Genomic DNA, 23,411 nt, shown 5'->3' with positions numbered 1-23,411 from the left:
GTGGAACAACAGCTATCTTAGAAAACATTGGCAGTTTCTCACACACTTAAACCTACATTCATCATTTGACTCAGTGACCTCACACCTAGCTGTATATCCAAGAAAAATGAAAACCTGTCTGGCCACCATACAGAAACCTCAATGTGAATGTGTACAGCAGTTGTTTTTTTTTTTTTTTTTTATTTGTTTTTTTGCATAATTGCCCTGAACTGGAAAGAATACTGATAAGCAGAAAAACAAATTGTGGCATGTTTATGTAAGGAATATTACTTAGCAATAAAAGGAACACCTATACGGGAACTGAATATATAACAATGTAAATGCATCTCAAAAGCATTCAGACAGGAATCTATTTTTTTAGATATATTGCCCAGAATAGTGACTATAATAACTACACTTCAAAACTGCCAAGAGAACAAATTTCAAATGTTCCTACCACAAAAATAATGCTTAAAAGTTTAAGTTGATTTAATTATTCCATATCATATTAATAACAAATATGCCTTATAAATATGTACAGCTATGACTTTTCAATGTACAATTTAAAAAATTTTTGTGGTATTGGGTATTGTGTCCAAGGACTCTGTCAAGCGCTTTTCATTTTTAAAAAATATGGTCCAGTATGGGCCAGGGATTTAGCTCAGTGGTGCCACCACCTGCCTTGCAAGTGCAAGGTACTGAGTTTGACTCCTGGTACCCCCCCCCAAAAAAAAAGTCCAGGCTGGCCTCAAAAGTACGATTCTCCTGCCTCAGCCTCCTGAGCAGCTGGGGCAGCTGGGATTATACAGACCTGCTAAAAAATAAAAACTTAATAAAGCCATTCTATTAAGTGAAAGAAACCAGATACAGAAGGCTCCCTATTTATATGAGATGCAGGAAAAGGCCAGGAGGTGGACAGGAAATAGCTGAGCAGTTGCCAACGGGAGTGGGTAGGAAACGGATCACAATGAAGCTGGAAGGACTTGTAAGGATGGTGGTAGGATTTTTCTGCATCTTGAATCTTGATGGTGGGGTGTTGATATACAGATTTGCATTGACTTGTCAAAACTTGTCACCCATAACTTAAAAAGGGTGAATTTTGCTGTATGCAAGATTTCCTGAACATACCTGAGTTAATAGTGAAAAAGGAAAAAAGACGATGAGTCAGAATGAGAGAGGCTTTGGTGTCTCCTGAAAGAATCCTGGGCATTCAGTCTTGCTCCTCCTGGTGGCCTTGGGAGCAATGGCAACCTGTGCTCCTGGGAGCAGCTCCCAAACTGTGAAGGTCCTAGCAGAGGCCAACGCCTCCTTCCCCATGCTGGCGTGAGGTGGAGCCCCTTGCTTGTCAGGTACTGTAGGCTCTGTCCCCAGATTTTTTAAGATGGGGTCTTGCTAAGTTGCCCAGGCTGGTCCCTCCTGCCTCAGCCTCCTACAGGCACATGCCGTATGGACTAGATTTTCTTAATCAGATGTTATTCATGCCTGCAGGGAGATAACAGAGAAAGCACAGAATTTTAAAAAACAACCAGAGTACTTAAGAACTTCTCCAAAAGGAAGAGAAATGTCAGATGGCCGAGCTCACAGGATATTCCAGAAAACCACAGTAGCAGCCAGCTGTGATCCATGCCAGGACCTTTTGCACAGAATTTTTGTAAGCTCTGCATGTGGCTTCATCTCTCTCTGCTTCCAGAGAGGGCCCTCGGGACCAAAGAGCACCTCATCACGGCTCCCAGCTCTACCCCGGCAGGAAGCTGAGGTCCCGGAGAACGTGCTGAATGACTGCGCACTGGGCACACGACTACTCACCGGCTTGAGGAACTCGGGGCCTTTGAAATGAGCTACTGCCCCAGCCATCCCTTTTGTGTTTTGAAACTGGAGGGTCTTGCTAGATTACCAGCTAAATTACCTAGGCTGGGCTTGAATTTGTGATCTTCCTGCTTCAGCCTCCAAGAATGCTGGGATGATGGGCATGCACTACTGCACCTGGTTTGAAAAGCTTTTTGAAGCAAAGCTGCCTGACAAACAGGGTGCCTGAGTCCCAGATTCACGCCTGCCCCTCCGCTTTCCGTGGACTGAGTTTGTTAAAGTTCCCTCCGGGATACGTGTTGTGAGCTCCCTTGGGTCCTGGACCCTGGCTGCTGTCCTGATCCTCATGCTAAGGCCCCCGGGAGCTTCCTGGGATGTGGGCAGTGCCTTCTGGGGCACTGGCCAGGTGGTGCCAACCCCAGCCAGGCCTGTCCACGGGCACCACCTGCCTGACTCAGACTGGGTTGTGGGGAGGCGAGCGGCCACGTTCTAACCCACACTGTGTGCCCAGGGCTGCCCTGGAGGGGCTTCCAGAGAGGCCAGGCCTGCAGGGATCAGGACTAAGAGGGGGTCGGTGACATTGTGGGGCCTTGGTCTTGCTTTCCAGGGAGGAGGTACCTGACAGAGGCTATGGGTTTGGCTCCACCCAAGCCCTGGGGCAGGCCCTGCTAGCCTCCCTCTGGAAGCACGGGTGGAGCCCCAGCCAGTGTCAGCTGACCCACAGGGCGGGTGTCAGAGGGAGTCATGCCTGGGGCCTGGCGCGGGCACAGGGGAGCAGGCGGAAACCCCTAACATGAGGGAGATGCAGGGATCTACTTTGGAGGCCTTGTTTGCGTGGAATTATGGGCATCTCTGACAGGCCCTCATCCCGATCGTGCAGGTAGGAAAGGACCTTAGCCCTTCAGCAGCAAAGATTGGACACAGGGTCACACCTTCACTAGCAGTGTCTCCCCTAGGCCTCTCCAGGCGGATTTCCATGGCTGGAGAGAGACGGGGCATTTAGCCTGGGCTGTAGGGCCAGGGAAGCTGCTGCCTTGGGTGTAGGGGTGCAGCCTGCAGCTATAGGCATCTTTGTGTGGGGTTGTGGTGGGAGGTGGTGACTGTCCTAGGTTCTTGGCATCCCGAACAAAGAATTGAGCGGTATAGTCATAAGTGACAGCATTGACTGATCAGCTGGGATCTGCTCCTCAGTCTGTCTGGGTTTGGGGAGAGGGAGCAGCTCTGATGACGAGGCCCAGACAGGCTGTTCACAAAGGACAAAGGACGAACGAGGGCAGCTTGCATGCATCTGAGAGGTGGCCAGGGCTGGGCTAGCTGTCACCTCAGTTCTGGTTGCAAGGTGACTCTGGAAGTCCTTATTCCTAGAGGGGACAATCCAGTCTCCATGAGAAGCCCAGAATCTGAGGTGGCCAGAGGAGGATGATGGTGGTGGCAGATGTCCCTTGGGGCTCACTAATCTTGCTCTGCCACCCTTACCCACCCTTAGCCAGATGCTCCCTGAACAGTTAACCTCCTGACGTGCACAGCCAGAGTTTTCAGGTCACCAGGGGGCCTGATAGAGCGTGAAGGCTGAGCCCTGTTCTGCTTTTGGTCGCCCATAGGGCACTGGTGGCCCAAGCGAAGAGCCACTGTGCTTTAGCAAAAACAGCTTTTAAATCCCTCACTGCCTTGGAAGAAAACACAAATCATGTTTTTCATGAGTAACAGGTTAAGTGCCCAGGGCTTTGTCTGTCCTCCGTCTCTGTGCTGCCAACCGGCAACCGGAGGGCAGTTAGGGTCACAGCCGTGTCCCTGCTGCTGCTGCTGCTGCTGCTGCTGGCATTGCTTCTGCTCTGTCTGCCCTTCCCCACCTCCGGCTAGGTCCATGATGACTGTTACCACTTAAGGATCTTTGGTCCAAGGCAGACAAACGGGTTTCCAATGGGCAGTGGAGCATTGGGTGGGAAGGACCCTGGGGAGGTGACTCTGGGGCCACTGCCGGTGCCCTCTGTCCACCCACACTCAGGGGCCTCCGACTCCAGTGGTTGTCCATGGCCACAGTGAGATGAGGACTGGGTTGAGGCCACACGGTGCACCCTATCTGAAGCGGGAGAGGAGAGCTAAAGAAGTCATTGAGGAATTGGAGTCTAAGCTGGCCCTTGACGGGGGAGGACCGGAAAGGGAGCCGGTGCCCGGAGTCCTGCGTCCTGGCCTGGCTGGGGGCAGGGTGATCCACCCATCACCGGGGAATAAGGGAGGGACCAGTCCAGAGCAGGCTGCTCCCCAGTGCAGTGACGAACCTGCGGGAGAACCTCCGGGGCCAAGGAGAGGTCAGAAGAGGCCTGTCCCCTTCCCCAGCTCCACGCCTCCTGACTGAGCCTGCCCTCCCTCCCTCCTGGGCGTAGACCCTGCCATCTTGTACAAAGACCTGAGCTCCTGGGTCAGGCGGGCAGCCACCCTCACCTCAGGAGGGCCTTTGCAGTAAAGCGTGGGGCAGCTTGCAGGGAGGATGAGGCCCTGGGCCCTGGCATCGTGGGTGTCTCTTCTCCACCTGGGGGGAGGTCACTTTCCTCTTCAGCCTCCACTGACCCCATCTTGGGGCATCCTGCCAGCATGTACAGACTGGCCCATGTGTCCCCACCGTTAAGGGCAGGCTTGGGGACATCCATCGTGCCCCGGGACCTGACCTGGCCAAGGTTTGTGTGTGCGTGGGAATCCTGGGTCTGGGGCCTCTGGGTCTGTGTCTCCTTCCTCCCCACCGCCTACTTAGTGCTTCTCCACCCTCCCCTTTCACTCTGTCCTTTGAGCATCTGCTCCTGGTTCAGGTCTTTTCCCTAGATAACTGAACCCCCGGATGATGGCTGTGGCTGTGGGGGTTCAGAGACCTGTTTTCAACATTGTCTTCCTGGACCATTGGCATTGGACCTGGGACGGGCCCGAGACCAAGGCCCCCATCTGGGACCTTGGTTTCCTGACCTACGATTTGGGAATGTTCTTCTCCCTTCTGAGGGCGTCGGAGTCACATGACCTTTTCTCGCCTTCCCCCCTGCTCTTTCCTGGGTGTCCCTAGAAAGGTGAGGTAGAGCACCCATGGACTTGTGGCAGTGGTAGGAAAGTGACCCCCAGAGACTGCAGGTCATGGCTGAACTGCTGCTTGGTCTGCAGCACCCCTTGTTGGAGAAAGTCAGGCTGCAACGCCTACTCGTGCCAAATATCGGCAGATTCAGTGAGGAGAGGCAGGAGGGGCTGCAGCCATGCCCACCCCACTCACCTTCCTGGGCTGGGGCATCCCAGGGCTCCCAGAGTCCTCTGCTGCCAGAGAAAATAAGCAAGAGTAGCACTGGGAGAGATGGGCAGGGCTGGGCAGTTCTGTTTCTCACTAACTGGTGTGACTGCTGTGGGATGGGAGAGACCTGGTAGAGGTGGTGGGGCGGGTGGAGGGGAAGGAAGAGGGTGGCTCCGTGTCCAGGACCTCTGGGATGTCACAGCAGGGCAAGAGGAGGGTGGGGACCCCATAGATCTCCCTCCATCTCACTCCCTTCCGTCCTGGCCTGTGGTACTCTGTGCCAAGTCTGTCCCCCCAGCCGAGGATATACTTCTCCACTTCCTGTCCGCCTGTCCCCGTGTGGCTATTCTGTGCGCCCAGTTCTGTGCCTGGCATTTAGGATCTGGCAAGTGTAGGGGAGTATAGGGCAGATGGCTGGTTGGGAATGGTAGGCTGGAAAGGGTGGAGGGGACAAAAGGGGTAGGAGTCAGAGCATGGGGCTAGGGTGTGGTCCGCTTCCCAGGAAATCACCTTGGCCTCGAGCTAAGCCCCATAAGGGCCTTGATGCCTTAGAAACTGCCGTGCATCTGCCAGGTTGGCTGCCAACCTTCCCACATCTTGCTGGGAAAGGTGGAAGCCCAAGGACGTCCCCAGAGCCCAGCCCAACTGTGACAGCCCTGTCAAAAGGCCACATGCAGAGCCCCAGAGTAGAAAAACTTGGCTTTATTCAGCCCAGAGCTTGGGCAATATTGCTCTGTGGGATGGCTAAAATATAAAAAATAAAAACCAACAACCACCCAAATGATGTTGGAGAGAAAAGTTAGGTACAGGATGGGGCCTGGTGTCTGGAATCCCTGTCGTTTTGGCCCACGTTCGCTCCCTGAGGCCAGCAGGGATGTCACCCCTGGTGTCCAGGCACCCCGGCTTGTGGGTTTCAGGTCCGGCTCCTGGACAAGAGGCTGCCTGGGGAGCAGAGCCTCCTGGGAAGGAGAGAGATTGTCTGGCTGTTCTCTTGGAGATCAGGATCTAAAGAAAGGAAAATGCAGATCAAAGGTGTCTGGAATTGGAGTCTCAATGGTCTCTCAGGGCAGACACAGGCCTCCATCTCCCTCAGGAGTTTGGGCCAACCCCTTGGCCAGCTTCAGAAGGAGTGGCTTCATGGACCCTGACCCACTGGGGTACCGCTTCCACCCGCCTCCTCCCCTATGCCCCAAATCCTGGGTTTGTTTTCTAGATCATTAGTGGAGCTGCTACTGTCTGGAAATACTTTCCTGCTTGTGTTTTCTAACTCATTTTTTTTCCTTTCTTAAGCCTCTTTTTTCCTCTTCAGAAACATGGTGGAAACCCACAGGCGTCAGTCCCGTGGCCTTTCTGGGAATGCTCCGTCCAGCTTCCTGTGCATGCTGGCCCAGCGGCCTGCCTGCGGTGAGGGTCATGGGGCTGTTCTAATAGGACTGGGCCTCTCCAAGCACTTAAAAAGCTCTCGGAAGGAAGGGCTTGGCCTCCTCTGCAGCCCTGAGGCTCCTGGGAGTGGGGCAGGGAGGTGGCTGCCTCTCCGACTGCCCTCCCTGAGGCCCCCACAGTGACCAGAGTGCCCCCAGGACAGGAGCATGTCTCTAAACCCCTCGGCAGTAGCACATGGGGGTAGAGACGGATGAGGGCAGCTGGCCTCCTTCGTCCCAGCAGCCTCTTTGTGTCCTGGGTGCTCCTTCCCCCTCTTCCCCCTCCTCCCCTCCCTCTTCTCCTCCCCTCCCCTCCTTTCTTCTTCCTCTTCCTTCTTCCTGTAAAGAACGGGAGAGCCCTGGTGAAGCAGCTAGGATAAATACGCCCCTCTGGAGACTTCTGGATCCGGCATCCTTCTCCAACCATCACGTACTTTCATCTCCCGTGGACTCCTACAGTTTATGAGGACCAAGAGAGACATGCAGGGAAGGTTGAATGGCTGATTGAGAGAGGTTTTGGTGAGCAGGAAGGTGCTGAGACCCAGGATTCAGAGATTCCAGGGCTGGGCAGGTGTCACTTCAAATGCCCTTTGTGTCCCTGTAACTGTGACCTGACTGCTTGTAAGGACACTGATGTTCACTGAACTGGCTTCTGCTGCTCCCGTAAAGGCCAAGAGTGAAAAAGCTGTTTCTAAGTGAATCCTGCTCCTGGTCCCACACTGAACCCTGTCCTGAGCGCCACTGTGCACACTGGGCTCTTGCTACCAGACCCAAGTGTGGCTATGTCTGGTCGTAGGGGTGACCTCAGGTGCGCTGCCTCGGGTGTTTCAGGGGGTTGGAGCAGGAAGGGCAGGGGCTGTGCACGTACTGGACAATTTTGCAGTTTGTGGTGGAAACGTAGCGACCTGTGTAGTGGATGTTGCATCTCACCACGTTGTTGGTGAAGTCGGACTCCAAGACAATGTACTTCGGGTTCACGTGAACCTGAGAGAAAGGACAGGAGTGACAAGGAGGCTATACTTCCTCTGGTCACCAAGGAAGGGGTGGAGAGACACACGTGACAGATGAACGGAGACACGGAGGTAAAGACGGGCAGGGAGCAAGGAGGCAGCCAGTAAAAATGTCATCCGGTCCCCTTTATCGAAAACCAGAAGCTTCTGCAGACCTGGAGCCCTTGTCAGGTGACCTGGCATAGGGCCTGATGCCAGGTGGCATCTGTTGCCCTGGAGCCCAAGCACATGACAGTCCCTGCGATGATGGCCCAGGCACAACTTGGACTCTGTCTAGAAAGGAGCTACTGGGACACGCCACTGAGAGGCTGGGTTCATGAGAATGGGGACCAGCATTGTCTGCACAGCACTTAGGAACAGAGGCTGCTGTGCCTAGCGCCACAGGCCTATAATCTTGGCACTCTGGGAAGCGGAATCAGGAGGATCAAAAGTTTGAGTCTAGCATGGGTAACTTAGCAGGAATGTCTCAAAAAAAAAAAAAAAAAAAAAAGGCTGGGGTTGTAGTTTCAGTGCAAAAACCTGGGCTCCATATGCAGTGCAGAAGCAACAATGGAAGAGGCAGTGATGTTCCTTTTAAATTGTTGTATGTTTCTTATGGGCAGGAGTTGCACATTCTTACATGGTCTGCATTCCTGGGGCCTAGAACGCGGAGCAGGCTTCACTGCTTGTGTCTGATTGGTGGCTGAATGATGGAGAGCAGAAAATACACCTGGTATCCCAAGCCCAGGGAGGTGGGGCACAGAGCCTGAGAGAGGGGCTCAGGGCAGGACCACAGAGAACTTCTTTGGCTCCTGAAAGCGGCCTTCCCACCATCCTGCAGGGACAGCTGCCTGCCCTTTCTCCCTGTCCTGAGCTGCAGGGTCATCCCCACCCTCACTTTGACCCCACAGAAGGGCACAGCAGTGTGTCCTGCATGTTAACAAGGTTTTCTACCTGCCCCTCACAGGCGCAGAGGTGATGGAGTGAGTCACACTACACTACCAGGCAAGAGGGGTCCATGCTGAGGGATTCTGGGGCACAGGGGCCCCGGGCTTTGTAGGGGTCCCCACAGTGGGTGGAGGCCTTTCTGCCCTCTCCCCTGGGGTGGCACAGAGCCTGCTGTGCCCACAAGGATGATGGCATCATAGCTCCAGGGAAAGGACCCTTGGGGTCTTCCGTCAGATTTGTGCCATCAGATGGGAAGCTGGGGAAGTGGGGACACTCCCGTGTCCCGTAAGTGGGGGACCCCAGTGTGCCCACCATGGGCCCCACCTTGAGAATGTAGTTCCCAGGCTGCACGTCGGTTATGTCAATCCACTGGCAGTCGATGTCTGCATTGTAGGTGTCGTAGCAACCGGGACTCAGGCCCTGGAACAAGGAACAAGAGGGGAAGGCTGGGGTGCTCCTGGTTCCTGGAGGCCCCCCCATCCCACCCTTGAGGTAAGCTGGGGCCAATTTTCTTCCACACTTCACCCCAGAGCCTGGCCAGTATGGCGCTGCCCTTGCCCAAGGCTGCTAGACGGATAGGAGAGAAGACAGATAAAACAGGTGGAGGGAGGGGTGGCTGGAGGCAGCGATGGGTAGGGAGACAGGCACAGTGGGGGGACAATCTGGTTGTGCAGATGGACTGATGGAAGAGGGACAGGGTGACAACCAGGTAGGGGACTTCATGGTACCCAGACAACACCCCTGGGAAAGGGGCATGGAGGGGGCTGGGCAGGGGATACTGTCCCTCAGGGGCCCTTGATAGCCTCACAACAGGAGAAGACCGACCCTGTGACCAGAGGTAATTGTCACTGAGCTGTGACTGGCAGCTGCCTCTCCCATCCGGCCAGGCCAACCCTGAACCCCTCACCCCGTACCCCGTGCTCAGACCCAACCTGTGTGTGAGAGGTACATGCATAGCGCTTGAGGTTCCCGAAGTCACATGTGCTATCCTCCAGGCAGAAGCTGGCCTTGTGGCCCTCGGCTACTTTCTTGCCTGTGGCTGCGTCCAGGAGGTCATAGTGGCTGAACTCGTCCATGCTGTGGTAATGTCTGGGGGGAGAGACAGAGGAGGACCAGGTGTCCCTGGGCCCCTACCTTGTCCCCCATCCTGTCCCCCTGTGAGATAGGCCCAGGTGACCTTCCAGGACAGAGCCTCAGACCAGGCTGGTGTCCTAGCCAGGTCACTCTGGGGAGACCTCTGCAGGATGCCCCACGTTTTGGTGGGGGGGTCCCAGCTGTCCTGAATTCTAGAAGTCTCCGTCCCTCACTGTAGGGTCTGTCATCCCATGACCCCTTGGTGACACACCCTTGCAGCCAGCACTTCCTGAAGCCCCAACCAGCACCACCTCTCCCAGGGTGTGGATGGGGGAGGGGCACAGGAAGGGGCCCCCTAGCAGGGGCTCACTGGTGGCAGCTGTGCCACTCCCAGGTGTGCCGAGGCCGGTTGGGGAGGAAATCCGCTGTGCCCTGGTTCTTCACGCGCTGGGGGAAGCGCAGCAGCACCCGCAGGTCATAGTCAGTAGCCTCGGGAGCGTAGGCTGTGCTGTGGGGGACACATGAGAGAGCAGAGTGAGACTAGGAGACTAGGGTACAGGGACACCGCCCTTGGCCACAGGTTCCCCCAGCCCCCTCCTGCCCTTAAGACTCTGGAGTTGGCTGAAGCCCGTTTGCCCGGCAGGCATCCCTCTTTCCAGTGCCTCCTTGGGGCCCATGTTGTTGATTTGACCCAGGAGTGCAAAGTTTACCCAGCGCCCCCAAGTCTGCCCTGCTTGCTCTGCTTTGGAGCAGTGCTGCCTGCCTGCCTGCAAGCTCTCCCAGCATGGACTGCAGCCCACTCAGATGCTGCACGTTCCCTGTGGTGGCTCAGGCGTGACCAGTCTGATAGAGCAGACTTAGGGCCAGCATCCTGCCCTGTCTCTTTGGGGAGTGCAGGTCTGCTGCAGACTGCCTGTTTGTTTTTTTGCTGCCCCAGAGCCCAACTGAGGCCGGCCTTGTGGCGGGAGAGAACGAAGAGGCAGCAGGGAGACGACACACATGCATGTGCGCACACAGAGGCGGCAGGAACAGGATGTCTGGCTGCAGCTCCCCCTTCTGCTGACTGCTGACAGCTGTCCTGGCGGCCCCCAGGGCTCTTCCCTGGCTCCCACTGAGGTCTGGGTTGCAAGGCCAGAGGCCAGCAGCGGCCAGCCTAGGGATCAGCTCTCTGAGAGTCTGTCTGGAGCTGGCCACTGCAACTCCAGTCTGCCAGGACTTACGGTCCAGAGCCTCGTCTAAGGGAGGTGGCTTGGAATCCGTCTGGGTTGAAACAAAACATCCTACTTCCCTCTGTTCGGGTAAGCCCTGCCCTTCTGTGCGGCTCAGCACACTGTGGGAAACCAACAGGGTCTGGGTCTGAGGCCCAGCTTGGCCACAAGTCACGGCGAGGGTTGGGGCACATCCTGCCTCCACCCAGGGTTCTGCCCAGGCTATGGCCCCCTCTGGCCTGGGGCTCTTATGGGATGGTAGGCTCTGTCCTTCCACTGTGGTGTGGGCGAGGGCCCCTTGCTCCACGAGAACAGGAGGTCCCGGAGAGAGCAGGTCCATCTCTTCCTCTGCCAGCAGCTCGAGCCTGGGTGCCCATGAAGACAGTGACAGTCTGGCTTTGACTAAAACCCTTTAGAGTCAGGCTGCCGCTGAGGCTGTGTGCGCCTCAGTGTTGGAGAAAGGACGGAAGGAAGAGTATGCTGTCTTCCCAAGGCTGACAGCAAAGAGGACACAAGACCCAAAGGGGGCAGGTCAGTCAGTGGCACTAACATGGGGTCCTGGGCTAGGGTGAGTTTGTGCAGTGCTTGTGGCCAATCTGGGATGCGATTAAGGAACTTGCACCAGGATGTAAATTCATTATACCATGAATCATTGATTCAATCATCCGACCAACATAACATCCATCCATCCAGGCGAGACTTCCTTGATGAAGGAAGCAGTGAGATGAATCACGTTTTGGTGCCAGCTCTTTATCGGGTCACAGGTGACACTTTATGGTTAGCTACTCTGAGTGGCTTTGGACTCTGAACATTCCTCATTTCTATAACTTGAGTCCAAGTAGTTCCCTAGGTAGTAAGTAACAATCTAGAGAGAGATGCAATGTTTTAAAAAAAATAAACACAGGCACCCCACAAAGGCATCAGACTGGTGTCATCTTTGCCCAGTTCTGTTGGCACCGGAAGATGTCCCCGAGCACACAATTCCAAAGCAAGTTCTATAGGGACTCGGAACCCCTGGGCTCCTGTGAACTGGTCTCCTCGCCCTCTCTGCAGCTTAACCCATAACTGAGGCCTCTGTCACACATGTCTACTGCCCCTGTTGTGACCAGGCGGGGACAGCCTGGGCTGGCAAAAATCAGAAGTGTCGTCCTGCAGGCCTGTCCACTCTATGGGACCTTCTGGGGTCCTCGGCATGGAAACTGGTTTCCCATGAGGGACTTCCTCTCCTCCTTGGGCAGCTCATATCTAACTTAGTTCTCTCAGCATGCCTCAGTTTCCTGATAGGGAAGGGAACACTTTCCTATGGGCTGGCGTGAAGGTTGAAGGGCACAGCAAAAGTCAAATTCTTGCGTAGCAGTGCGCACAGATGTGGTTGTTGCCCATTCCATCCCCTCACCCTCCTGGCTGCTTGAGGCCAGCGAGGCTCCTAATGATGCAGGCAGAGCCTTGAGAGGCTCAGCTATCCGGCCAGGGTCCTGCCACTTGCAGGCAGCTTGGCTGGCAGAGCACTGGTCAGCGTGGCTCTGGGGAACTGTCACAGTGCTCTGGCTCCATCCTCGGCCCCTTACCTGGCAAGGCACTTCTCCTCCGCAGCACAGCGCAGGGAGTACAGGTGGGCTCTCTGCACATACGTGGACGCCTGCACGTAGTTGGGGTCTGGGATCAAGTCGGGGAGACCTGGAGAGGGCAGTGGGAGAAGCGGGGAAAGCCTGGCATTGAGAGGCTCAGGGTATCACTGCTGATACCCAGGCATCCCTAACCGATGCCCCTTGGCGGTTAGGCAGCAGAAGGTACTAGGGGTGCAGCCCCGGGCTTCTGGCCCTGCGTGGTCCACAGAGGCAGTGCCAGGTGGATGCCAGCAGGCAGGAGAGGTGGGTGGGCTGGGAGAAAAACATTTACTCAGAGGAGGTTGCCCTCCAGGCACCACCCTGAGCTGCTGACAGTGCTTCCTCCTGGCGCAGCTGCTGGACCCCATCTCCTCACCTGCCACTGCTTCCAGCCGTCATTCCCAGATCTGCCCACCCACTTGTGTCTGCAATGTCAGGCGTCCAGCCTGAGCGAGGACTGGGCTCCCTGCAGGGCCCAGGGCAGGAGGGGGACTGTTCCAGCCCTGTGACCTCTGGTCCCCCAGCCCAAGCCAGAGCCAGGGAGCCATCCTTCCTACCTCAGTCCCCTCCACCCCAGCCATGCTGCATGAGGCCCCCACAGGATTATTAGGAATAAGCTGAAACTTAAACTTAGGTGCCCAGACCCCATCCCACAATGAAATGAAGCAAAAACAATCTCAATATTGGCAATGAGGGGCCTGGATGGGTGGGAGGCAGGTTGGGCACCGCAGAGTGCTGAGCTCCAACCCAGATCAACCACCAGCTTGAAGGGGAATGGGCTTTGGGACCTTAGTGTCCCCTCTTCTCCCAGGCCTCATGGCTTCTATTAGGTAAATGGTGAAACATGGCTGGAAACTCCTCCCAGCTCCTTTCTAGCTCTCCCTCTGCTCTAGTGGGGTAGGTAAGGGGAGAGCCACGCAAAGTGGCGGCATGAGTCAGGAGGCGGTGCTTTTAGGCTCCAACCTCAAGGCAAAGGACTGGGGGTCTGGAGTCTGAGCCTTTGTCAGGGCTCCCTCCCTGGGGCCTGGCCACCCGGGGGAGCCTGGTCCGGGCAGCCAGGGGTGACCTCACATACTTGGAATGGAGTGGAAGATGGAGTGCAGGGTGGGTGAGGATGAGGTGGCTTCTGGCTAGTGGGGGACATCTTGGCCAGCCTCGGCCCTATTACTCTTGCCCCCTGGAATGTTTGCAGTCATTTCCCAAGGGACCCTTGGGCCTCAAACCAGCTGGGAGCTGGTTCTTACCCTCCTGTTCCTGGAAACCTCAGAGCAGGGAGAGCAGCAGTCCATCCCCTTCCCCCCATCCAGAGCTCCCACACCACAGGCAGGGGTGGGGCAGCTGGGCCAAGGCCTCACAGAACCCAACCTTCCGCCCCAGACAGTCTGCCACCCCCACCCCAGGCCCGGTTTTAATAAAGTCTGCACAGATGGCCCAGGGAGCGCTGCTGACCTGACCCCTCCTCTGCAGGCCATGTTATGAGCTGGCCACGCAATGTGGGAAGCTGAAAGAGCCAGTGCGAGAGGCTCCAGCATTCCGGGCCAGGAACTCTACTCTGGGTCACTGATGGAGCCCTGATCGCAGTTCCACACGGAGACCTGATCCGGCATCATAGAATGGGACCCAAGACCTACCAGCAACTCCGAATCTTGGTCTTACTATTCCTAGCCTTGGTCTGCAGGTGATGAGCTGCATACATGACTGTGTTCTATACCTGTCCCCCAGGACGCAGGGCACGGGATGCCTTTGGAAGTGTGCAGGAAACAGACTGAGAGAGGGCAGTGAACAGTCACAAGTGGGTGGAGCAGATGCAGGAGGAAATCCCAGGGCCTAACTCCCTCCAAAGACTCTCCTGTCCTCCTTTTTTCTAAGAATGCAGTTTTTTCAATGTTAAAACCTATATACAGTCAAATGCACACAGTCCAGTCACACGACTTGATTTCTGACAGCTGAATGCAGTTGCATAACAACCACCTCAGTGAAGCCAGGGTCTGTTTCTGCCATCTGTTGGACACCTTCCCAGGGAGATGCCCTGCCATTCCCACCCCGCCCCACCCCCAGCAACCCCTGTTCTCCTTGTGGGTCGCTGTGGATTAGTCTCCTTTAGTTCTTAAATTAAGTCACTTATTTTCTTTGTTCCACACTGACCACCGCCCAGAGCCTCCTGGGATTCTCCTGAACAACCCCTGCTCTCTGCCCCGCCCGACTGTTCATGCCCCCTTTGCCCTGGGAGTTCAGGCCAGTCCCCCTCAGGCTCCTTTGCCAGGGTCCCAGGGAACAGCAGGCCCCTCCCTGGGCTTGGTATGTTGTTCCAGGGAGGAACAAGGCCGCCGCCTCGCTGCCCTGCCCCGGGACATTCCGTCAGCAAGGTAGGCCTGGGGCCCAGGCTCTTTGCAGGGCTGGGGTGTTGGGGGTAATGTTGGAAGGAGGATGAGGGAGGCTGCTGTGGGACTGGGTACAGTGTGGGGGTCCCGCCAGCTGTCCTGGCTTGTGCGGCACGGCCACGCCCTAAGGCAGGGTGGCCAACATAGAGTCCAGTTGCAACCAGGCAGTAACCATGCGGGAAGTGTGCACTGGGAACAAAGCTGCTGAACAGAGTTGGGTGATTTGGGGGGAGGGCTTGGGCTGCCTTATTCCAAGCATCCCAGGCCTGGGACTGGAGACTAAAACAGTGGGTTCTGGTGAGAGTTTTTCCCTGAGATTCCTGTTTGTATAAATGCAGAGAACTGAATTAACCTCATTCTCAGTTCAGGAAAACAGTCTCTGCAAGGCCCCTTTTGTCTTGTTTTTAGCCTTCCTTCACCCTCCAACTTCCACCCTCAAGCATGTCCCCACATGTGTGTGTCTCTTTGGAATCTGCAGTGCGTTTGAGATGCGTGTGTGTTTTTTAAGTCAATAAAAGATAGCCTTAGGCAGCTTGTGCTATTTCTTGATTTTTTCCGTCAACGTAAACCTCTGACACCTTCCAAGGAAATTCACAGCCATCATTGCTACCCAGGGGTCACAGTGTGCCTTCTTGGCTTCCCCTCCAGCTGGTCTCTTTGGAAGGACTCCCTGATCTGTGCTCCACACACAGGCCACAGTGCTCAGCCTAATGAGGACATAGACCCTGCTCCTTCCTGATTTCCAGACACCTCCAGCCTTGCTCAGCTTTCTCCCAAGGCCAGCTCTGCTGTTGTGTGTGTGTGGGGGCGGTGGTCAGACAGCCCTAAGGCTGGGTGCCTAGGTTGGCCCAGGATTCTCAGGTTGGTCCTGGATACCATCAGCAGCTGCCAGCTGCATCCTCAAGACAGAGTCCCAACACTCACTCTGCTGCTGAGTTTCTGGGTGTCCCTGGGTGACCTAAGATCTCCCCAGACCTCAGTGTCGATCCGCTTCTGGCTGTCCCTACCCTACTGTACTCCACTCATGGCCCCCTGAGAGCGCCGAAAGGAACGTGCTGCCCAAGGGGATAGAGGTTTCCCAACATCTTGGCCAGCATGGTGGGGACAGAGTCCGAAAGGAGCAGAGATTGAAGGGATGGCCAAAACCAAGGCTGCTCGACTGTGAGAGGCTGGTGTGAGACACTCAGGCCCCAGGGTCATTGGGCAGGCAGCCCAGCCCTGTAATGGGGCAGTCTTGCAGCCATGCAGAGACAGCACAGTGAGGTCTCAGAGTCAGGGGACAGGCCAGGGGCTCTGCATTCTGGATCCACCCCCAGGCTTCTCTGTGGGCATCCAGGGCCCAGTGGACTCAGTGGGAGGACCCACCATGTTGTCTCATGACAAGCCCACCCTGTCCTGCCCTGGCTGGGTCTGGCACTGCTGGGTGGCTTCGCGGCTTTGTGGCTTTGTGCCTGGCCCTGGGAACCTGAGAACAATGACTGTCAACATCTTCCCCAGGTCAGACCCCAGAGGGGAGCTTATTGCCTTGCCCGTTCTCCACACAGAGCAAGTGCCTTCCCTTTTCTGAGACTGTTTCCCTCCCCAAATGATTGAGGAGATTGGACTAAACAATCCTTGAACACAGGCTGGATAGATCCACAAACACTTGGAGGTTAAAATACTTTTTCAGCACTGGTTAGTCCATTTCCCAGCCTTGGCTAAGAGCTCTTGACCTCCGACCTCTGCAGCCCACACTTGAGCAGTCAGGAAATTCTCCCACCTTCTGCCCTAAGTCCTTCCTGCTTCATTAGGAATCTGTCCCCTCTGGCTCAGTGGGAGGGTCCAAGGACCGTGTTCCTGTCACTTGCTTGCTCTCAGCTGGCCTCCCCTGATCTGTGGGTTCAATCTACCTATCTAAAATCTGGCTTCCCCAGGGCGATTCCCCACTGAGAAGTGGAGTGGGAGTGAGCCCTAATCTCTTGAGCCAGGGCTGGAGGATAAACAAAGTCCAGCAGGAACCCATCAGCCTGTTGTGAAATATGTGCTGAGCACGATGTTTTGGCTTGCACTGGGCCAGACTCCAGAGGAGCCCCTAGGTGGGGGAAGCACAAAGCTGGATGGATGGAGGGTGGCCTTTGAATAAAGATGAGCCAGCCAGACAGGGCCTCCAGGGCAGAGCTGGCTGCTCTCAGACCTGGGAAATGATCAGCTAATAATCAGAACATTAAGGGCCAGGAATTTAGCTCCGTGGTTCCACCCGCCTGCCTCACAAGTGTAAGGTCTGGAGTTTGATCCCCAGTACCCCCAAAAAGAACATTAAATTGTTAGCGCTGGCCCGGAGGAGCCTCACCTGCTTGGGAAGCAGAGGGACACTGCGCTTTTGGGAAGTGGCAATCCCAGCCCTAGTAAGTGGGCAACGATGGCTAGAAAACTGGATAGAACCCTCAATGGTTCCCATGTGCCTACAGAGTCAAGTCTGGGCCTTTCAGGGTGGCAGCTGAGGCCTAACCTGGCATTTCAGGATTCTTAACCCTAAGGATTAGCAGGCAACTACAAGGCTCACACATATTTCCACATCTCGGATATCCCTTCTGCAGCCTGCCCCTGGCCCTGATCTTCTCACCTACCTCTATTTTATCCATGCCACCCTTCTCTTTTTACCCACTTATTATGTGTTTACATGTGAAAGTACAAAAATTGCAGAGGCTAGGATTTCATCTTTCTTGCTTGGCACATGAGTAGGGCACCAGGAAACACTTGCTGAATGGCCTTATTCCTGGGATAATGTATACCTTCCTTGGCTGATGAGTGTCCCTGAGGGCAGGCAGGGGTGCTGCTGTCCTTTACCCACGCTCAACTGCCAAGTGGGGTCTCCCAGGTACACTGGGCCACTCAGCCTGGGTGCCTGAGAGGGCAGGGTGGCTGTGGGGTGTCCAGCTGGGGGTCTGGCACCATGCCCCCCCCCCAGGAAAGCCTTCACGGAAGCCCTGGTATCACCTGGCTCTGTGAGCCACAGCTCATCAAGTCCTTTGGAAACAAAGGTTCTCTTCAGGCTCGGGAAGCACCCTGTTCCAGTTGGTCCACAGCAGGAGGCAGGGTGGCTATGTCCCAAGGTTTTGATGGCAAAGGCCTCCAAGGTCTTGCCTTCCAAATCCTGTGCCTTCCCACTGCCTTTCTGACCCTCTCCATCAGCAGCTGACTGTGAAATGCCTGGTTCCTGGGGTGTCCTGCAGCAAGGAGAGGAACGGAGAGCAGTGCTCACCCTGAAATCCAGGCTGCACACCAAGGGCCTCTGAGTCCAGCTTTCTATGACGAGGCCATTGGGTCACAGCCGGAGGAGGGGGACAGCTGCTCCGCAGGAATGCTGGGCACAGGGATTGGAAGCAGGTGTGGGCTGCCTGGGCCACCTCCCCCTCCCCCTACTCCCTCCATTCTCGTCCTTTCCTGCTCAGGGCAGCCATGGCCCTGGGGAGTTTTCCGTGTGTTCTGTACTTGGAAAGGAAGTGGGGTGGATGTCATCCGGGAGCTTCAGGGGAAGGGAGACCGGAGGATACTGTGACTGGGACCCCAGGGTTAGGAGAGAGGCTAAGGGGGCCACCGACTCCCTGGCCAAGTCCGGCTGCAGCTTGGCACCAGCCTGGCCCTAAGGAATTCTCACTCTGCTCTGCCACTGTGTCCAGTAACCTGGATTTGGGGGTCAGCAAACTTGGGACAAAAGTCCAAGAATTGGAATTTTTCTGGAGCTTTAGACAGAGCAATATGGATGCTGAGACAGGTGGCCCAGAATGTAAAACACTCTTTTGTGAGTGCTAGAACAGAGCGAGGGCAGCTCTGCCTCTGGGGTGGATGGTGTCCCTGGAGTGTACAACGCTCCTCAGTCCCCAGTGGCCCACCACAGTACAGGGACCTTGAGTGGGTTCCTTAGCTTCTCTGCGCCCCAGTGTCCTTATCTGCACAGGGCTCTGATGACACTTGCGGGGCTGCTGGGAAGATGAAAGGAGAACAAGAGAAAATGCCTGACATAGCCTTAGTCCACCCTGGCAGCTGCAGTAGTCTCTTCCTGCCGGGGTGGTCCAGGTCGAGTCCAAGGAGGAAGGAGGAGCCTTGGAGTGACTATGACAGGGGACAGGAAGTCGGCCTGGGGTGAGGATGTTGGGGACACCGGGCCCTCTCTTCTTCTGCCAAATCACCTGGCCTTCTCAGATACCTCAACCTGAGGACCCCGTTTTTTTCTGCAAGAGCAAGTTTAGGGGAGGAAGGAGAGGTGCTGGCACCAGGACAAGTGTCAGTCTTTCTGGCCTCGGTTTCCTCAGCAGGAATGATAGATCCCTCACCTGGGACCAGGGCTGTTGCAAGGATGATGCATGTATGTGTTAAATGCACGCTTTGGGGCCTAGAGGGACAATGACCACCAACATCTTCCACACCTACTGTCCCATCTCCCTGTCGCAATCAGTGCCTGAAAGATGTGAGCCAACTATCTGGTAAGAGTCCATGACCAGGAGGAGCAATGAAACACAGAAAACATTTTAAAATAACTAAGAACCAGGGATGGAGCCGGGTGTGGTTGTGCAGCCCTGCAATCTCAGCATCAGGGAGGCCGAGGCAGAAGGGTCCTGCAGGTTTGAGCCCAGCCACAATTTAAGACTGTCTCAAACAAAACATAAAGGCTGGGAATAAGCAAAGAAAGGCCTGGGACTCAATCCCCACTATCTACAAAGAAGAATGCAGGGCGTGGAGCCAGGCAGGCTCCAAATCCTGGTTTCAGGACCTCATTTTTCCACAGAAGAGGACACAGCAGAGCCTGGCCTGGGCCTGGGCCTTTGGAATTCAAGGAGACGATATATAAAGTGCTAAGTCAGTGGAATGTGACTCCGCTCGGGTGCAGAGGGGCGCTGAGGCCCAGACAGGCAGAGCTGGTTTGGGCCCTACCACCCCTAGGCCTGGAATCTCCTGTCCCCAGAAGATCATGAGTGAGGTGAGGGTGAACGATGCACACATGTGGAATCCTCAAGGCTCAGCTGAAGGTCACCGCTGTCACTGCTGTCCCTGCCTTAGGGCTTTGACTGTGTGCTGCTGGGTGGAGCCTGCTTCCATCCCTCCCTGCAGCTACTCCAAGCCAGGTCAGGTGACCAGAGGCAGACGGGACCTAGGGGCCAGGGCTGCTCACCAGGACTGAGTCCTGGTCTGGCCTCTTGGAAGCTGAGGCTGGATGGAGAGGGGTGAACCCTAGAAACATCCTCAGATATAGGGAAGGAAATCTGATGTCCAGGCCAGGAGCAGCACCCATGGGAAAAGGGGGGTGGAGGCCTGGTGAAAAGAGAAGGAAGGAGGTGCCTCAGCTTTGGAATATTAGGCTGAGGGCTGGAGATCTGGTCCTTAAGGCCCTGGGGAGCCACAGAATGTTCTTGAGCAGGACAGTCGGGTGGTAAGCACTGTAAGGTTTATCTGTCTACATGTAGGATGGTGTGGAAAGGGGGGGGCTGAGACCAGGGGAGCAAGGAGGAGGCAGCTGTGTGAGGCAGGAGCTGTGGCAAGGATGGCAGGAGAGGAGGGCTGGCAGTGGGAGAGAGGACATCACAGGGCCCTCTGCCAGGATATGCTTCCGAGTGGGCACTGGATGGGACCCTTTCTGGGCCTGTGAGGAGGCAGAACGGGGCTGGTGGCAGAGGCTGAACCAGCTCAGGACAGGCCCTTGGGAGCCTGCAGTGCAGAGGGCAGCAGACGGTATTGCTTGTGTCCGGGCTGTAAGGACATGTCACGCCCACACCCGAATGCTGCCTGCTACCTGCCAGGCCGGCCTCAGACCCCTGGGTGTGCGGCCAGCAGCAATGAAGTCAGTCTCCGAGAATCCACCCTGTACTCCCGCACCAGGCCTGGGGGTCTGATCTCAAGTATAAGGCGGGGACGTCTCTAGGCTGGGATTTTCCAAAGTCCCAGCCCAGCGGGGTGGGGGGGAGGGAGGAGGCAGTGGTGGGGAAAATTAGGGCTCCCTCTCTGGCCTCTGGGTGAGCCCAAAACTAACCAGGACCCCTACTTTCCCACCCTACACCCTATTCTCACCATGATTCAGAGGAGCTGATGACTGTCCCTTGGGGCATGTGGGGACACCGCCTCCCTCTGAGAGTCTCCCAGAGCCCAGCCCCTCCTTGAGGCTCCCTGACCCCAGTGCTTGCTCAGTGCCAGGACTGAGCTCTCCCCTCAGCTTCTTCTCCCAGGGCTGGCCTGGACTTGGGGCACACCAGCCTGCTCAGCTTGAACCTGGGCCCCTGCCTTGGGAGAGAAATGCCTCTGACCAGAAATGAACTGGGGCCTGGGGCCATGGGCAGAGGCTCTGCTGAGCTTACAGCACCCTCACTCCAGACAGCCTTGTCCTGCTCTGTCCTATGGCCCTAGACAACCCCTGGCTGCAATCCCACAGGCCAAGGCTTGGGCCTGCCAGCATTGTGGCATCTGAGGCCTCAGTCTTCTCTGTCCAGGGGTGGGGCCCCCCTTGGCTGAGCTCACCCTGAGGTCTTGCATTCTAAGAAAAAATACCACAAAAAGCCAGACATCCTTTCCTCCACAGTGTCCACTATGGGATGCTCTGAGTTGCTGGGGGTGATCAGAGGGAATACATTCCTTATGACATCACAGAAGAGTCCCCGTCTGACTTGTCCCATGCCCCTGCCTTCTCAAAGTGGGACTCGGCACCCCCCTCTGGCTATATTGGCTGGAGACAGTATCCCTATGAGGACAGAGGCTGGCCTGTGGCACCAGCTCCCTGGGCTCACCAAAGGCTCAGCTCTCACCTGGTGAGCCTGGCTCAGCAACTGAGGTGGGGAGCAGAGAATCCCAGGCGGGGCCACTGACAGCAGCTGGCAGAGGCGGGAAGGGGGGTGGGCTGCAGAGAGCTGATGCCTGCAGGAAGAGAAGCAGCCAGGGGACACTAGGACAGCAGAGGTGGTCAGTGACTGTCCAGCCCTGGCCAGACCCATCTGTCGGCCCTTGTCAAGGTAGCCTGGCCTCCGTGTGCAGATGGCTGGGCCTTTGCCCAAAAAGGCCACACATTCACCTGTCCATGGTGGTCTCCTGGGACTCTTCCCCAGGGCCAGGACTAGGGTGAGGCAAGCGATATCAGGAGGCATGATAAGGGGTCACCAAAAAGCAAACAAAATTCGGCAACAAAGTAATATTTAATGGCATTTTGGGTGTGCTGGGGATGGAACCCAGGGCCTGGCACATGCTAAGCGAGTACTGTATCACTGAGCTGTATCCCTGGCCCTTAATAGTTTTAAAAGTAAAAGTTAATGCAAAAAAAAAAAAATTGAGATGAACAATATCCAAATTTCAAATAAAGACAGGATCCATGTTGATTTTTCAGCTTGCCTTAGGCAGGCTATGCAACCCTTACTGATGCTATTTAAAACCTGAGTGTTTGTTCCTTGAAGATATTTCAATGTATTTTTTAAATGTCTAAATATTATCTCAATTACTGAGTTTTTTGGCGCTCCCTTAAATTGAACACTCAGGCTAGGGCCTCCCTGGGATCTTCAGTCTCAGCCTGGCATGCCCGCCTCAGGGGGCTCCTGGTTCAGAGTTTTGCCTGGGACAAGGCTCCCCACTGCCCTCCTTCCTCTGATCCCTGCCCTAAGGACTGTTCAGACCCTGCAGATCTGGGGTTCTGATGCTTCTGGCCTCACCACATGAGCTGGCAAAGTGGAAAAGAGTGTCTTGCTTGGAGAGAGGGGCAGGAAGAGAGGGCTCCTTCTTTGTCCCTAGACGACCAACGCCAGGTCTGGAAGGTGCCGCCTCCTACAGTCTAGCTCATCTTTCCAGCCCCTGCCCCACCAAAGTCAGGGTCGGATCCCAGGCCTGCCACCTCCTGGCACCGCTTAGCACAATGGGGCTGTTGGGTGGGGCTGGGGATCAATGTTGGGCAGCCCAGGGGGAACCCTTGGGAAGGGGAAGAGGGGTCTGTACCCTGGTCCGGCTCACTGCTGACTTAGGGGTGCTTACTCACCGTGCCCGTTCTGGCTGGGTCGGAACACGCTGCCCACACTGAGGCGGCCCTGCTGTGCACCATTGCGCTCGGCACCGGGCTGGGATCCGTCCGAGCTGCGCACTGGCAGGTAAGGGGGCTCGAGCACGCGGAAGGGGGGCTGTGGCTCCACGGCTCGCGGCAGGGCGTAGGGCTCGGGCGGCACATTGGCATAAGGCTGGAACCAGCCGAGCTGCGGGCCCTGCGCGGTGTCGGTCGCAGGGTCCGGCAAGGTCTGCTCTATGCCCGCTGCGCCCTCGCTGTACAGGCTGTGCGCATAGCGACGGTCCAGGCCGTCGGGGGGCTGGAGCTGGGGCTGCGGTTGAGGCTGTGGCTGTGGTGCGTAAGGAAGCTCAGGGGCAGGGTAGAAGCCCTGGGCCGGGTACTCCGGCTGCTCCTCGCCATACTCCTCGTAGCGCCTGCGGGGTGGGAAAGGGTACAGCATCCCCGCCGAGGCCACAGCTGCGGCCGCCGCCGCCGAGCCTGAGCTCCCGCTCCGATAGTATACGAAGCCCTGGTCGTAGGTGCGCGCCGCGGGGTCGTAGTTCTCATACTGGGCGACAAAGGGCGCCTGTGGGTAGGGGGGAATCTGCTGTGGGTAGGAGGGCGCTTGGCGGTAGGCGGTGGCGAAGGCCGAGGCCGAAACCGAGGAGGCGGGGCCCCCGGGCCGTTGCTGAGAGACGGAGGTCCGGGCGCGGGCCATGCCAGTGCTGTCTCCGACGGCCACCTCGCGC

At 56.3% G+C, this 23,411-nt stretch overlaps 1 protein-coding gene and 1 long non-coding RNA gene across 2 annotated transcripts; one reads left to right on the top strand and one right to left on the bottom strand.

Annotated features, from left to right (window-relative positions):
* Positions 1-5,737: 5,737 nt before the first annotated feature.
* Positions 5,738-22,842, bottom strand: Loxl1 (lysyl oxidase like 1). Its single transcript, XM_010626984.3, has 8 exons — positions 22,660-22,842; positions 21,449-21,557; positions 12,259-12,367; positions 9,853-9,990; positions 9,341-9,497; positions 8,733-8,828; positions 7,340-7,455; positions 5,738-6,055 (listed from the first exon to the last, which is right to left on the bottom strand). Exons 1-8 carry the CDS (start codon positions 22,720-22,722, stop codon positions 6,049-6,051), a joined length of 795 nt encoding a protein of 264 aa, XP_010625286.3. The 5' UTR covers positions 22,723-22,842; the 3' UTR covers positions 5,738-6,048.
* LOC117283370 lies at positions 9,411-14,661 on the top strand. The gene is made up of 3 exons (XR_004514339.1): positions 9,411-9,490; positions 10,420-10,780; positions 13,765-14,661. It is a non-coding gene; the product is annotated as an uncharacterized LOC117283370 (long non-coding RNA).
* Positions 22,843-23,411: the final 569 nt, after the last annotated feature.

Source organism: Fukomys damarensis, unplaced genomic scaffold, assembly GCF_012274545.1.
Source record: "Fukomys damarensis isolate Sample0158 unplaced genomic scaffold, DMR_v1.0_HiC HiC_scaffold_25, whole genome shotgun sequence".
In the NCBI taxonomy this organism is placed as follows: Eukaryota; Metazoa; Chordata; class Mammalia; order Rodentia; family Bathyergidae; genus Fukomys; species Fukomys damarensis.
The sequence above is the reverse complement of the archived record's forward strand: the minus strand, read 5'-3'. Positions and strand labels throughout refer to the sequence as shown.

Coding starts and splice junctions, on each gene's coding strand:
- Loxl1 (XM_010626984.3), bottom strand. CDS start 22,722: ATGGTGCACAGCAGGGCCGCCTCAGTGTGGGCAGCGTGTTCCGACCCA. Junction 9,991..12,258: donor GAGGAGAAGTGCCTTGCCAG/GTAAGGGGCCGA, acceptor TGTCCCCCACAG/CACAGCCTACGCTCCCGAGG. Junction 7,456..8,732: donor CTGGGAACTACATTCTCAAG/GTGGGGCCCATG, acceptor CCTTTCTCTCAG/GTTCACGTGAACCCGAAGTA.